Here is a 16743-nt window from a genome sequence, read left to right as displayed (position 1 = left end):
TATTAGATCTGTGTTTCATGTCTTATTTCTGACAGGAAATTCTTCAATTAAACAATAAAGGGATGCGTGGCAATAGAGGATCTTGTAAATTTGCTGCTGTGATTTCAATAACTTAACTTCAGATCAATTTAGCACAAAAGTAAAAATCCAGTTTGTCAGTCTCCGCAGTGCCGGTTCAGCAGAGCTGAGGCAAACAGAATAAACAGCCTGTAGCCAAAAAAGCAGCATGTCTTGGATGTCCTTAAGAGTGAAGTAAATTCGACCTTTACCCTGATCGTATTGGATGTAAATATTGGTATTTTTTCGTACGGAGAGAGAATGTGAGAGTTCTTCGTCAAAGGGCGCCCGTAGAGACCTGTGAAAACCCTCCCTCCTGTTCTGAACCTCTTACCCCCCTCATCCTTCCAGGAGAGGTTTTCCACTCGGCGGTGCCGGAGAAGCTGAGCCTGGCCACGGCCTCCACACACTGCCACTCTCTGGGAGCCCAGCTGGCAACTGTCGGGCAGCTCTACCTCGCCTGGCAGGCGGGTTTGGATCAGTGTGACCCCGGCTGGCTGGCCGACGGCAGCGTCCGCTATCCCATCAACATCCCACGCAAGAACTGTGGCGGAGATGAGCCCGGGGTGCGGACCATCTACAACAACCCCAACCGCACAGGCTTCCCTGACACCACAGCGCTGTTTGACGCCTACTGCTACAAAGGTAAGTGATAAACTTTATGTATCATCTCTTTGGTAATTACCATGGCAACAAGCTCGCCGTGTGGGAGTCTGGTTATTAATTACTTGTTTGTGTAAAAGTGGTTGCTAAGAGGATGTGTGGAACAGAGTGCCCTTCTGATGATTTATTTATTTATTTTCTTAGTTTTCAGGGAGGCTCAGTGATGTGTTTAGTAGGACATCGCTCTTGGTGTAATCTCGTTCTTATGTCTTCCCACTAGTGGGGGTCCAGGCGATGGAGGCACAGGCACTGGCCCAGACTGGTGGCAACAGAGTGGAGTCAGTGTCATCACAATACCAGCATGGCTCCCCCTTCTCTGAGACCTCCTCCTGGACTGGTCTGGTGGACTTGGACAACACTGGAGTTCGCTCCATTGCTGGAAGCAACAACTCATCTGAGATCTCCGAAGAGCATGTGGTTATCCATTTAAAACCGGAGGACGACTGGGACCGAAACCAGAATGGACTAGAAACTGTCCAACACAATAACGAGCAGGAGGAGCAACCAGCCATCAAAAAGGGTCCTAAAATCTCTGGCTCAGAGAGTCTTGAAGGTTCTGCTCAGGAGGAGGAGGATCATTATTTTGAAGCCTCTGACACACCAACATTATCCACCACAGCCTCTCCTACTCCCCAGACTAGCAACAGTGTGCTGGCTGACATTGTCGAGTCTCTAATGAGACCGTTTAGGTACTGGACTGGAGGCGAGGAGGTGGAGAAGACGCAAAAACCAGCTTCACATTTTGAAGAAACAGCAGGAGAGGGTCACGCACAGGTGGAGGCATCCACCAGAAATCCCAGTTCATCTAAAGCTGGAGGAAACAAGGCTGACACGGACAACGCCATCAAAGAGCACGCCAGTCAGGCGCTTTCCTTCTGGCCTCCGATGGCTGGAGTTCAAAGTCCCCTGGAGGGCCTTACGGAGCGGGAAAAGGAGACGACCCCACCAAACCAGCAAGCGCCCAGAGTCCACAAAGCAGACCAAAGTAACTCCATGATGCAGCCGGTAGCCTCCAACCCTCCATCTGCTGTAAACGGTATGATCTTTTGTGTCTAACTGAGTGTGAAATTCCAGAAGAAACCATCAATTGAATGGGGTCTTTTCTGAACAGTGGCGTGATGCATTTAAATGTCACTGGTAAATATAGGCTCTGTTTATGTCATGCCTTTCTCTTCCCTTTTGGATCTCATTTTTTCCCGGGGTGTGCTTTAATACAGTCCTTCTGCATTCAGACTATAACTGTGAAATTAATGTGATGGTAATTGAAAGCAAAAAAGGTGGGGCACGGTGTGCCGACCGTGCTGTTGTGTTTATCCACATTTAGTTCCCATAATTCTGCTTGTAAAAAAGGTTTGCTCGGGTCAATATTTTTTTCATTTGAAACAAAAGAGAACTGCATCGCAATTACGGCTTCAAAGAGTTATTAGATTGAAAGAAGGGTCTATCTGGGAAAAATAAATTCAACGGACGAAGAAATTCGGCAATTTAACCAGGTAACAAGAAAATGTTAGATGCGAGGGTTTGCTGCTCATCTGCGCCCTGTGTGGGTGAGCCGTGCTGCAGGTGTGTCCACATGGTGTCAGCTAATGATGCAGCAATGATGAAAGGTTACGACGTCGCTATTTTCAGTCCGCGTCTTCTTGAAAGCAAAATGGCACCAAAACCTTAAATTGCTTCCTACGTGTCGACATTTCAAGGATAGAAAAAAGAAAAAAAAAGATGAGTAAAAAAGCTGGATCAATGGCTGCCAGAGGACGGCACTGTTTGTAAGGTTTAAATTACAGCTTAATGAGTGATCCCTGGCTAGGAGCAGGAAAAACATATGCGATTTAAGCTGGAAAACAGGTGAACACTGCTTCGGTTAGGATAAGGCAGGTTTTCCTCTAATGGGCCCCACAAACGATGCATCTCTGGTGTTGGCTAAAGGGGGGGCTGCAACTAAAGCATTAAGCCTCTCCTACAGACAGCTAAAGGATGATTCAATAGAGATGATGGGCTTTTCTCAACTAGAAATTGCCGGCTTTATTAATATAAATACTTAATGCCGCTCTACCTGATAATCTATTGCCGACCCCTGAGGTATTAATGAAAATCTGAGCTTTAGTCACCATGCATTATTCACAGCCTTATCCAATTAATGCGAAGGCTGGGCTCAGCCTCAGTTCTTTGGAGGTAGCTGGTAATGATCACTGGAGCGCGCACGTACAACACAAGCCGTGAGATGAGTGGAGGCAACAACAGAAGATGGTGAAATGAGGATCAGAATCAACCTTTTCTTTTAGCATAAAGTGAAAGCCAACCCGAGTAATGCCGGGTTAGGAACGCACTGCAGTCTGTTCAATGGCTGGCAATTTTACAGGGCGGTCTGACCCAGCTAGAGCGACATAGCTATTGCAACAAATGAGTGCATGTGGCAACACTCCTGTTCCAGTGATCATATTGTATCTCTGTTATTAGATGTATCTGGCTGGACACAGCAGTACCAACTTCCTGTCTCCAGGGATCTTTCTCATTGTCAGGCTACATTCTCCAAATGTAATATCATGTTGTACTGGCCAGAGGGACCCTTTCAGCCTGTTTGCCCCAGTAAAGAGGAGTCAACACGGCAGGGCTGCTAACCGTGGGAGGTTTCGCTCGTTACAGATGTGCAACATTTAACTGCTGTTATCAAGACTTTCGGACCCACAGAGCGTCAATGTCTGAGCTAAACTGAAGTGTGAACCGTGAAATCATCCAAATCTACACCTAATGGTCTCATTTTATTTATTACATGGGTCATTACATAGATCAGACCAGAGAAATGCTTCTAATTATTCTCATTTCCATCAGAGTGTGTAGTAAAGGTATGTAATTAGCTATTGGGATTACTAATAGGACAATTATGCTGGTGTATGCGGCTCTTATGGAAATGAAGCTCAGGCTCATCAACATCACGTTAGGCACGAGGCAACTGCAGACTTCTTAAATAATTTAAATATAATTTAATATTTATGTGTGGACATATCTGTGTATGTTCTGCATCTTGGGGTAATTTGTCGAGCTGGCTTGGGTTGCACACCCCCTGCCGTGTACCGCTATACTATTCAGATGTGTTAAGTGATCTGCGGACAGCCAAATGGAGCTGAGCAGCAGTGATGATGACGGTGATGATGGCGGCAGCGGCACCGGTGCCTTAGAAAACACACAGCAGCAGCCGTGAGTCGCCCGTGCAGGCAGAATGAATAATGAATGGTGTCCACTGTGTTTGGTTAAAAGCATCGTGTTCATAAGGTACAACGGACCACTTCATCTAAATAATCCGATCTATATGCGGCTCGCTCCGGAGCCAGTCATTTGTCGCAAGGCTGCGTTTTTTCCAGGCGGTTTCTCTCAGCCACGGGCCAGAGCGCCCTGCAGGAGGCTGTCTGGGGCAAAGGAATCCGCTGGGAATAAGTAAACAGGGCCAGAGAAGAGAAGTGTGAAATTACTTTGAATGCATCTTTCCACTGTTTCTGTGCGCGAGCATGTGCAGTTATTGGTGCCTGCGAGGGGGCGGCCCACCACAGTTTTCTCCCTGACACCCCCACGGCCATGCTGATGAGCTCTACGGGCATGAAAAGGAACTGAAAGCATCAAACACACAGTGGATAACAGTAACGCTGTCAACAAAATAGAGCTACTTTTCGCCACAGGAACCTTCCCAAGGAGCCAAGAACCTTTGAACAGACCGTGCCACAGCATCACAAGAGCCATGCTCTCTAAACTTATTTATGAGGCTGTTTTTGTTTTTTTCTTCTCGCTGACATGCAGCTCTGGTAGAGGAGAAAGCTAATGTTTGCGTTATAATGACTAACAGCGCTCAAATCCGTTGTGTCTCCTTCATCTCAGATCTGAGAGCAACAGTATGTGTCTTGACGCATGGATGACATCACTGTACATAAGATAAACAATCAGGGTCCAAGGCAACATCATCCAGCCTCAAGTTCTGATGCAACGCCACATCAAGGCTTTTGCAGGACCTGAGAGTAGAATTATAGAAATCCTGCTCACTCAGTGTGTTTGTTATGATGTGTCTCTTAATGTATGCTGAGAAAGGGCACAGAATGCACTCAGCACGCTGAGTTCTGACTGAAAAGGTTAATGAAAAGAACTAACAGTGATGGGAGCTTTTGGAAAACTAAAATAAAGATCTTGTTGATTCTCACAGTTTTGAATGCAGTATTTCAGCAGCTACTGAAGTTTGGAGGGTAAAAACTGGGCCCGTGTCAGGGTCTTCATAGTATTGTGTGTTTCTTCAAATTTTGGAATTGCTGTCAAAGGTTTGTGGGGTTTCAAGAAAATTGCCATGGCAACACAGTGAGGTCAGTTAATCATAAAATCGCAACTAGCCTTTTTTTTTTTCTCCTTTTAGAATTCTTGGCAATCAGTTCTGAAGAGAGAGCACCACCAAGCACAAACAACAACGTACCCGGGCCTCAGGGTTCAGGAGAAGTTCCAGCCTTTCCTCGGGCAACTGCTGGACACTTCCAGTGGGTTATGAAGTCGGTCCATGGATCCAAAGGCGTGCCGCCAGGACCAGTAGCCTTTGTGAGTAAACTCCCCACCTGGAAGCCTTTGGAAGCCAAAGCAGCTGCACTTGAGATGATGACCCTGCCCACCTCCCCACAACAGAACAACCAAGAAAACTATTCCGGCCAGGGCAGAGACCAAGATGGGGAGAAACCTAACAATCCCACAACCACCAGATTTGTATCAGGGGAGGAGGGGGAGATAGAGGGCAGCGGTGAAGGGGGTGGCTTTCCTGATGGGTTTGAACAGAATGTCAGTAACATGGAGACCACCAGCGTCAAGCTGACTCCTGTAACTTTAGCCAGCCAAAGCCAGACTGAGATAGTGACTCTAGCTGAACACCCAAGTCTGCCCCAGTGGCAGACGTTGGAACAGCCCACCACTCAATCACAGAGCTCCAAGGAGGAGGATCCTGCAGAGGAGGCCAGGGGGGAAATCTTCTACATCCATCGGCCCACCCACATTTTTCCATCTACGGATTCACAAATAGGGGAGGGGGGCTCAAACTCTATCTTTCCACCTGTTGTTCAGAAGCATCGTGAGGTGGAGGAGGTGATGGATTCCACACCTGAAGCCCTCACAGAGCCCTTGGCAACTTCAGAGATGACCACAGTGGAATTCCTGACAACCAAGGACTCACAGGATGTTGAACCCACCACAAGAGCCGCCACCACAGAGGAATCCCTGGGGGGAGCCCCCACAGAGGAACTGTCGATATCGATCTCGTGGGTCCGCGAAAACAGCGAGCAAACAAGCCCCTCTGACTTGCAGCGTCGCCTCTCGCCTACTCCAGCACCCACTGACGGCACCCCAACAACCACAGGGGACGCTCAGCCGAGCACCTTGGTGCCGTATGCCATCGCTGCCGCAACGGAAATGGAGTCCAGGTCTGCGGTATCTGAGTCCTTTGTGGTTGGAAGTCAGTGGACATCTTTTAAAGATTTAAGCCCAAAGTCAGAGGGTCCCAAATCTTCAAGAACAACAGACGACAAAGACACACACAACCCATTTGGCATCCTTGTACCCAACTGGACATTTGGCCTCATCTCATCAGGTATGTGAATTCCCCCCTGACGAATGAATTTCTCTGTCATAATTATCTCCATAATTATGAATGATCTTCTTTATAGAAGGTATTATTTAATTAGGCATGTGACCTGGTGAGAGCTGGAGAGTCCCCACATTTCTGTCCTCGGATGACACCCAATGCAGGGTTAGGATTAAATCGGGATGACTGCTGCGTGCCCAGTGAAAACAGCCTCTGAAAACCACCAGTACATACGGCTCTGCGTCCTTCTGTTTCTGTCTTTTGTTATTTCATTCTGCATCCCGGCTCCCTCTCCAGCTCTGACGTGCACCATGCATTCTTAATCCTCTTCCTTTTTGCCTTCGCATTCTCTTCCTCCCACGTCAGTCTAAAGAGATAGGATAGCTCCACATACCGAGGCGGCGCGCTGAGGTGAGACCAACTAGGTTGTGGCAAGTAATTAGCAGGTCACAGTGAGTGCAATGGTAGGTGAACTGCAGGGAGGGAGAGATATTCTTCCCCAGCAAATCAATGTAGACACAAACTACAAGAGGGGATTTGTAATCGACTGCGGCTCCTCATTTTCAAGTTTGTCCGTGTTCGCTCAGCTCTTTGTCTCGGCCCGACACGGGCTCTGCTACTCCCTTACCTGAGCTTGTCGCTCACAATAATAGCAGGCTATGCGCTTTTTGCCTGATCCCACTCACATTGATCCCCTTTGATAGTTAATGGACCTGCTGCTGCGACAGAAAAACCAGAGCAAATTAACATAACAAACATTGTTTTCTTAGGGCCACTCGTCTCGTTCTCTTCTGAGATCTAATCGTTTAACCAAGATGTGTTCCCATTATGTTTAATGTTCATCAAAAGCCGCTGCAGTCTGTTTAACGGGCTTCTGCCAAATTAATGCCACTTGTTCATCCTCTGCTTAGAGCATCTTATAGTTTCTACGCAATGAGCCGGGGTGTAGAAGGCACTTTAGGGGATCAGTGTGTAGGCTCCTCTCCATTGGTGCCAGAATGTTGCTCCACCATGTTTCTATTGCAGGCCAGGAGAAACAAACAGGAATTGAAGCACTTCCTGTAAGTTCAGAGACACTTACACAAAGAGACACTTCTGTCAGTGTTGCCAATTAACGCTCCTCGAAGAAGGATTCTGTGATTGGGCAGAAATGTAAGGGAAAGCTGAGGAAGTACGATAATTCATACATATCGTGCCAAACGTAGGAACACCGAACTGGTAATGAGTCCATGGAAAGGAGTGAGTTTATAGTTGTGCACAGATGTATACGCCTAATGTCTAGATGCCAACAAACCTTACACACTTCAAAAACTGTCATAACTCATGAAGAGGTTCAAATGTCAGCACGTTGCTCGGGTAAAATACTTCAGTTTATGGCAAAACGTGTTAGCGGTGGGTTCAGAATGGAAAGCGCGTGAATCAAAAGGCTCTGAACAGATGGGCTGTCTTTGATTCTTTGATTTTCGCTGAGCGTTGACGGTGCAGCAAGGTCATGTTTCAGCTCTTCGTATTAATAAATAAAACACAAGGCTAAAATGTTATTTCTTTGCTGCCTTTTATAACCTGGTGAGATCAAAAACGAATGAGTGATGTCGTGATTAGAAGCATCAGGTTCTTTCTTGGAGATGACCTCTTTTTGGCTTTGAGTTGCAAAAAACTCAAACTAAAAAAAACTGCTGCAATAGTTTCTCGTTGAGAGAGACGGACACGTGGGAGGTAAAGGGCGTCTCTGTGTCCTCTATGATACTCTAGACAGGAGAACGGATCGAGGACCACACTAACAACCCTTTGAGACACAGCCCATCATCTGTTTCCCACAACCTCCCCTCATCATTCCAATCCTACGTGTCTTCACTTCCTCCCAGTTTTCAGCCACAGCGTTATCACAGCCGCGTCAGCCTTCCCCATCCTTCTGGCTTCCAGCAAAAACCCACACAGATGGTTGGGCGTACACACACACCTAACAAATGACTGTACAGTATGTGAGGACGAGCTGGCAGCCAAGCTTTCTCAGGAGTAAACCTCTTAATCCTTCCACATGTCTCACCATCACATACAAGCACACATCTGAATATGACTTAATCCCTCACTGTCAAATCTTCTGACAAAGTAAACACATTTAATTTTATACCCTTATTTTATTTTTTTAAAACACCAAACCTCTCTGACACTGGTGGACAGGCGCTCCTTCCATAAATAGGGGGCCTGATGAAGATTGCCGACAGGTGCGCCTGCCTGCAGCGCCAGCAGTTGCCAATATGGGCTCCTCCACGCCCCCTGCAGGAAGAAACACACAGAACCACACAAACACACGACCCGGAACCCTGGACCCCAACAAGTCTGGGATATGGAAGTTTCTATATATGGGGGGGAAACAAGTTAGCAAGCGGGTTTGGCGTCAGCAAGCACAGAAATTCACCCTGAATGGTTCAGTGCAGCAGTGCCCAGCTGTGATGAGAGGTAACTATCAGCTTTTGCACTTGAAAATTAGCAAAGTGTGACTCTGCAGTAAACAGGAAGCTGTTGTGGGTTATTGTGGCACCGTCCTCGGGATGGATCAGACCGCTGGTGGCATCAGTAACACGGCAGGCGGCCCTCAACCAAATTAGGGCTTCAGATTTGGTGCGAGTGTGTCAGAGCAGCTAGGAAGGAGATAAATGGAGCTGTGGGCAGGGATGGCGTGTTATCAGCATGGGCTCTGTGGAGAGATGTTCAGCTTGTCCCCAGATTGTTCGAGTCCTTGGATTGTCTCTTGGGAACAAGAGGGCAGATTTTCAGTGCCGCATACAGAGCTCTATTGATTGTCTTATCTTATTCTTTTCTCTACGCTCAAGTGCTTACTTTTCTTGCTCTCTATGACTTTAAGTCTTTTATTGCCATTGTGTCATTGTTATTACTCTTTCTGGCGTAATGTCTTGATAGCCTTTTCAACTTCACCGTGTTCCAATACAAAGCAGAGACCTCATTGGGGCCTTTTTAAAAGACTCACCTCTTTATAATCCATTCGCCACCAAATCCACTGTCCTCCTCCCCTTTTTCCTGTCGCCCAGTTCCACTTTTTTATTCCCTTTCGTGGTGTAATTCCTCCATTTTTCAAATAAAACACTAAATTTAATCCGTTGCTATCGGCCGCTGCTGTTTGAATGAATGGGGCTTGTTAAAGAACGGCCTTGGGACGCTGGTTTCCATCATAGTGTGGGATGAAATGATGTTAGGGACCACTCTATGCTGACTGAATGTCTCTCTCACTCACTCTCTCTCTCGTTAAACTAGAAGAATAATGAAGCAGTCAAGTTGAAAATTTCCTTAAGTAGTCTGTGGTGAGAAAATTCAGTGGTGAGTCTTTTCCTCTGACTGTTAATAATGATTATAGATGTAATTTTACTTGGCAGTAATTTCACAAATAAGAACTGTCTATGGAAGGAAGGAAGGAAGGAAGGTTGTTGAAGGCCCTTCAAGAAAGTCTCTGCACCTCTTACCACATGTAACATCATTTAATGGCAGTTTTGGTGTTTATGCATGAAATTGGCAACTTCCCATCATGGCTGATTAAAGTGTGACGCTTTATTTAACTTTATTTACGAGGACGGGCGGTGCTGGGCCGGTCAGTGGCCTCAGGTATTAAAGGGATGACTGCAGGTTAAAATGGATGCTCCGCACACTTTAGACTTATCCACTTGTTATCATGTGGAGTATTGGAGTTGAAATTGGGGGGTTCTTCGGTGAGGTATTAAGTGTGTGCCAACAGGATTCTGAAGTTTGAAGGACTGGCCAAGAGTGAAGCTTTTCTTAGACCTCTCAGATGAAAAAAAATTAACTGTTGCTTTAAGCTTCATCGTAAATCTTACATATGGACAATAAAGAACTTAAAATAAACACGTTAGTATGCATTTTCTTTGTTGCAGACCTAAATACGCAGTTAAATTGAATGTGTTTTTGCAGCAATAATGTTTAAGCTACATGCAAACTGCGTTGGAATAAACAGGCTAATGCACCATCAAATATGCATTTAATATTCTGCAGCCATGAAAAAGCATAGAAGAGCTTTTTAGGTGTCATAAAAATGCTTTATCGTCTTTACCTCTGCAACCAAACGTGGTTATTATTCAGCCTCGCAGAGCCCCATCGCGAGTTGCTGTATTTTATTTTTCACATTGTATGACCCAGAGCTCCCATTATGGTAGATGATTGACTGCATGTCCTGATGGGCTCTGGTGGCAGAATTGGAGAAAAAGGCTTGTTTTTCAAGGTTTTTATGAATCTTTTCACATCTCGCAGTCCTCCAAAGACGAGTTGGGCAGCAGCCCAAAGGAACATAAGTAACTCACAGTACCGGTAACTGAATATTAAGATTGTGTTTTATTTCCCTGAATGCACCTTATTATTTTATTTTATTTTATTTTTTAAAAAGGTGGTATTTGCTTTGGTAGAAAAATACCTTTATCACCTATAAGTGTTTTTGCAATCTGAAATCCAACAATAGCTTATTTTTTCCACAGTTTAAATTTAAACCTAAAGAAATAAGGATTAAAATGCAAGAATCTGCTATTAAACTTTCCTTTAAACTAAAACGCGTCATCATCTGCTGGATTTAACCAGCTGGGACGCCGCCTTATCTTCAATATGAGGGCCTGTGTTGTGGTTTGATTTTTCTTCAAAGATTAATGCTAGCCTCCATTTTAGTGTGAGATACAGCTCCAGCGTGGAGGCTCGGGATTTCATAAAAGAACAAACAGCAGCACCTCTGTGCAGTAAAGATTGGCGGAAGATAGCAGGATGGAGCGTAGACGGCCATCGGCAGGGTGCTGCCTGGAGGAACATAATCCTTGTGGATTCATTGTGCAGAGCAGTGTGAGTCTAACCCTGACAGATTGTTTGCTGCATTCAGATTCCTCTTTGTTTGAGATAGTTGTGCCTGTTGAACGGCAAAATGTTACTAAAAATATATTTCCCCCGATCCACTGAGCCAACCACCCGCCATAAGGAACACAACCCCCTGCTGTCGGGGACAACGGTGAAAGTCATCATTTCAAACCGAGGTGTTGCGGCTACATGAGAGTAACAGTCCCGAGGATGAGTGCACCCAGTTGGGATTCTAGTGTTGGAGCTGTCTGACAACCTTCAGTCTCTCTCACGCTCAGCAGTTTTGACGGCTGAGAGGAGCGGCGGCGTGGAAGGGTGGCTCCCGGCGACAGTCGTATCGTATCATGTCGCACCCGCCCTGCAGAGGGTGGAAGGTGTCTGTTCATGCGGGACCTTTAACACACACCCAGAGGTCTGTTGCAGCAAGGGAGGAAGGAAAGGAAGCATCATTTTAGCCTCCTTGGTTGGATCAGGAGTGGGGTCTGGTTCAGTAGTTTCTCTCTGTTTGGACAAGATTGCTGTGCTTCTGATGGTTCAGGCCCAATCTCAGCTAATCGCCTCATTGGTCAGCGGCTGTGCCAATCACAGCTCTTCGGAGGCTAAACCACGCCCACGCAAACAGACAACGGTCCAGGAAACTTTCCTTCCGTTCTGTGGGAGTTGGTACGTGTAGTTTCTCTCGTGTACCCGCCATCGTTTTCCCGTTGCCTCGGTGACAGTGTGGATTTAGCGAAATGGCGTTTCCAGGCCAAAAATCTGCAGTTCGGCGGCAACTTTAAACAAATCAGCGCTCGGGCTGTCAGCGCCCTGCTGAAGCAGCTCAACGTATTAGATCTGGAAAACTTTTAAGCTGCAAAGTGGCTAAATGTCAGAACCAGACAGTCTGAACCCACCAAGAGACGCACACACCGGAGGGACACAGAAGGCTTATACCAGTTTGTAGGTGGGAGGGGGAGCCATCGTTAAAACATGAACCAGTCTTAGTAACAATGGCAACTTTGTGTTGCCTCTCGCTGTCGTGTTTAAACTCTGCAGCAACGTCTATATCGCATACATCCTTTGCTGAACCACAAAGCACATTATTCCTCCATAAATGCATCGTTAATACATGCAGCCATTACTGGACGTGAAACAATGTTCGGTAATCACAGTGTAAATAAATCATGGCGCCTCACTAACAGGGTGACCTTCTCCTCTGCAGAGTTTAGGTTTTATTTGTGTAGGTGAAAATGTACGAAAGAAGAAGAAGATGGAAATAGGGTAATTCAATATTCTTATTTGGAAGTATGAGCAAATCCAAACTGAAGGAGGGGGTGTTGGAATGTGCTTGTGATGATAAGCCAGGATGGATTATGTTCCTGCCATTCTGACAGCCTGGATAATGCAATTTATTTAGGACGAGAGGAGGCGCCACAAGTGCGACAATCGACGCGGCGCTTCCTCGCCGGGTCGCTGAATTTGGCTGCGTTGAATCGCCAGGATGTTGCTCCTCGCTGGTCCAGCTTTGAGCCAGCTTGGGAGGTCCCGGCTAGCCAGCCGCAAGCTTGTGGCACGCACTTCACATGCACGCCGTTGCATGCAAAATTGTTTCTGTAGCTGCAAACATCTGAAAACATCTGAAAATTCTTTATATGAAGTCCAAGTTATTTAACGGATGTGGGTATGTGGTTATGTTAGAAGAGGCTAATAATGTCAGAAAAAGAGAATTTTAAGTGCAGACGTTGTGAATAATGTAGATTTATTGCGCGGATCTGAGGCGCTCGCAAAAATTATGAGAAACTAAATAATGAAACAGAATAACGAGAGGGAACTGGAGCCAGTCAAAAGGCCGGCTCGGAGTTTACGAGGTGGAAGCATTGCAGCACTTTACTGGTCAACACAGAGGAGTCGTGCACGTGATTGGCTGGAGCAGAGTATCTCGACTCTGAGTGGATGAAGAGCCTGCTGAGGGTGAGAGGCCTAAATCCACAGGGATCTGCTGGTGAAGCTAGAGGGGGTAACTCATTTTGGGTAACTCAAGCGTGCAGGATTGATTACAGCATTAAGACACGAGTGTAAATTAAGAAAGGTGCTTTGTAAATAAATAACAACCTGGAACAGCACAATCTATTGCCAAGACTGGTAGTCCTGGCTCAATTGATTCCATCCTTAGCTAATGGGAGAATGCTCAGTAATTATGCATAACTGTAATGGATTATGGGTCAAACTTTATATGGCACTGGCAATGCAGTGCAAACACACACACACACACACACACACACACACACACACACAGGAGTGGTAATGAATTCACAGTAAATTTTAATCTAATCCGACATTCTGAAATCCACCCATGTGTAACAGAACCTCCTGAGCACCGAGAACGGACTCTGGGAGACCTCTGATCTGAGGGCCACGTGTGTGCACGGGTATTTGCACACACCGTGTGTCGGCGCGGAGGTTCTGTAGCAGGTCCAGGAATCCATGCGATTGCCTGCTAATGCGTCTAGAGACCCGGCAGGACCTGCAGAAATGAAGGCACGGCAGACCGAAGGCTACGTTTACCCTCGCGGACGCCCAGCGCACGGCGCTAGTCACGTGACTTCATCTGCTCCAAAGAAAGAAAAGAAAAGCTGGAGCATCCGTCGTCTTCTTCACATGCGGGGGCTGTGGATGCTGTCCACACAGAGGGACGTGCAACGCCTGCCAGGCCTCTGCAGAGGCGCTCTTACAGGATCCCTGTTGATAGAGGGTGGAGTTGGTTTAACATTTTATCGATGAACAATTTAAAAAGCAAGATTCTGGTGGAGCGCATTAGATTACCCGAGTCTGCAGACTGAGGGCGCTGCCCCGTCTGCTCCAAAGGGCGACAGTCGCCTTGACGAATAAACGCAACCTCTGTGCCGCCTCCATCTCTACTTCATTCCTCCCGTCCCTCAGTTGTCTCAGCCGTGTCCTCATCCAACCTCACCTCTGTAAATCAATCGCCGTGAAGTCATCTGAAACTACGCGAGGCCTGACTCCTGCGTGTGAGAGAGGGGTCGTTTCACCTCCATCGAGAAGCAGGTTTCAGGTATCACCTGCTGAGCGATCGGGTGCGAACCCGTGATGTGTCTGAATAGGCCGGCATCTGTTAAATAAAGTCCGACTTAATCATTCGCCCGGCCTCGTGTAAGGTGATCTCGTTACAACATCGGTGGATCATCGTTTCATCCCAAACTCTGAGGCACAAACGTGCTCCAGAACCACAACTATCATCATTATTGCAACACTGTTGTCTGACGCATCGGTCTGTGTCTCACTGGTTGGATACCAGTGAGACAAGGTTTTTGTCATGAAAAAAAAAAAGCCTTCACATCATTTTATTGATTTCTTTCAAGTCTGGAGACTCAACACCTAAAGAATGATTGATCTGTTTGAGTCTTTCGAGACTAATAAACCATATGGCAGCCGTGGAATAGATTCTTTATAATACAGATTTAGTTTTCCATTGATTTACTTTCAAGGTATGAAAACAACCAAATGAGTTTTTGAGGATTATGCGATTGTCTGGAGCTCTCTGTGAGCTTCTCTGCTGCAGGTTGGAGCCTGTTTTTAGAAAGCAGGGTTGATGCCTCCCCTCTTCCTGGGGCTGAAGCCTCCAGGCTGACCTGCTTTCGCTCTCCTGCAGAGCGCTGGCATAAATGGAAGCCTAGAGCAGTTGTAGCATTTACTCACAATTTGCGACTCCTCTTTTTGCCCTCGCCTCACTGCGCCGTGTTACAGGACATTTCCACTCACTTTACACCTGTCCACCACCACACTCCACCACGCCACACTTACCGAGGCACTTGAAACGCTTCAAACTAGTTTTTAAGGCTACAAATGATCCATTTCCCTGAAACCATGGCAACATTCCTTCAGATAATGATGTGAGATGCTGTTTAATTTGCTCCAGGTGTTGCTGGACCTCAGTTATCCCATCCCTAGCCCTCATTAAGCACCAACAGAGCCACTTGCAGTCTTGTTTTATACAAACCTTCTCTCGCTCTGTGGTACACATATGCTATCTGTAGCTGCCACGCTAGCAGCCAGTTGAATATTTCACACTACAAGCTCATTGAGCGGCGGCGGTCATGACAGTGGCTCCGTTTTCCAGTCAAGCCCACATCCTGCAGTTTAGGGCGGCCATTCCTGCTGTTGTAACTGCTCGGCGTGACTCTGTACCTTTTAGGGACGTACTGTAGCATTAAATTTTAACGGAGCAGCTCTGGCTGGGCTCTGGTGATAGCTTATCATGCTCGTAGATGGGAAACACTTGAACAGGCCAAGGCATGATCTCTGTCTCAGCAAGCTATTACGAGGTTCAGTGAGTCCCGGCACAGCAACCAGGGCGGCAATAAGCAGGTCCACATATAGAAAATCCCAGTGTGTGTGTCTGAGACGTGCTTTTATCCAGGTCCGTGCTTCTGTCAGCACAAGCTTTTTCTGCAGGATCCCATTATGTGAAATTTGCAAACGGCTCCACTTTGATGCGAGACTTTAAAATCTCAATCCTCTTTTATGCTCCGATCAACAGCAAATCCTGCATGTATGCATGGCGCTGTCATCGGGGACTAGCTTCCTAAATATGCCGCAAAGTTAAGATAATCTCTCTCCAGAGAGAGGCTTAGGGAAATCTTGAGATGACCCTACAGAGCCGCCAAGCGTCGCTCCCATCAGCGTGTTTGGTTGAAGTTAAGAGCTGTGGCAGCGTCAGCTGGAACGAAGTACAAATACTTTTGTGTTATCGATTTTCCGAGTTCCAACCTGAATGCTGAGCCCCTGCACGCTTCAATCCGCCTTCCTTTCTTTCGGACACCAAATGTCTTTTGTTCCTTTCTAATGGTTCATGCGTGGAAAAAGAACAACACGGAGGACAATAGGAAGCATCGACCTATTTAAAGATCAGTGTGTAATTAATCACAAGCTCACAGCAAGTATGAAGAGAAGGGGGACGCATGATAGCTCCCCCTGTGACTCTCTGTCCCTCCGATAACATTTCCCTCTTCTCCCCCTCGTTCAAACACACACAGACACACACACACACACACACTTATGTTTGTGCTTCTGTTAAATTTTAATTTGTGCCCTCTCAGTCCCTCTTTCCCCTGAGATGTGCTCGCTCTCTTTCTCTCTCTCTCTCTCTCTCTCTCTCTCTCTCTCTCATTTTTAATCTGTGTGTCACTTTGCATATTCATTTTTAGGATTGCCTGTTTACAGATGCACACATCCTAATTATAGAAAACCACAAAATGTCATCCAGTTAAATGAATGTTTAAACACATAGCCAGTCACGTCCAGCCTCAACATCCCCTTCCTTAACGTGCCTTTCCTGGGATAAAATGCCCTCATGGCCACATGATCCACGACCGCCGTCTCACTTACGTGCGCTCTAAACACACGCCGCGGCAGGACGGAGGTAAAGAGTTGTTGGTGGGCAGATGGTGGAGATCACAGCCTTGTGTGTGAGGGATAGGTTGCTGCTACTTGTCCGCACATCGGATTGTTGTCTTATTCTGCTGCCGTCCAGCTTTTTGGGCCTGTATTGTTTACACGGAGGCTTG

General features: G+C 46.6%; 1 protein-coding gene across 1 annotated transcript in view; it reads left to right on the top strand.

Moving 5' to 3' along the window:
- Positions 1-16743, top strand: part of ncanb (neurocan b) — a 98335-nt gene that overhangs the window by 41185 nt on the left and 40407 nt on the right. Inside the window, exons 7-9 of the mRNA XM_029828536.1 lie at positions 409-702; positions 941-1756; positions 5111-6322. Of these exons, the coding sequence (XP_029684396.1) occupies positions 409-702; positions 941-1756; positions 5111-6322 (2322 nt within the window). The remainder of the gene's footprint in view (positions 1-408; positions 703-940; positions 1757-5110; positions 6323-16743) is intronic.

Source organism: Takifugu rubripes, chromosome 20 (genome assembly GCF_901000725.2).
Source record: "Takifugu rubripes chromosome 20, fTakRub1.2, whole genome shotgun sequence".
NCBI lineage: Eukaryota > Metazoa > Chordata > Actinopteri > Tetraodontiformes > Tetraodontidae > Takifugu > Takifugu rubripes.
The sequence above is the reverse complement of the archived record's forward strand: the minus strand, read 5'-3'. Positions and strand labels throughout refer to the sequence as shown.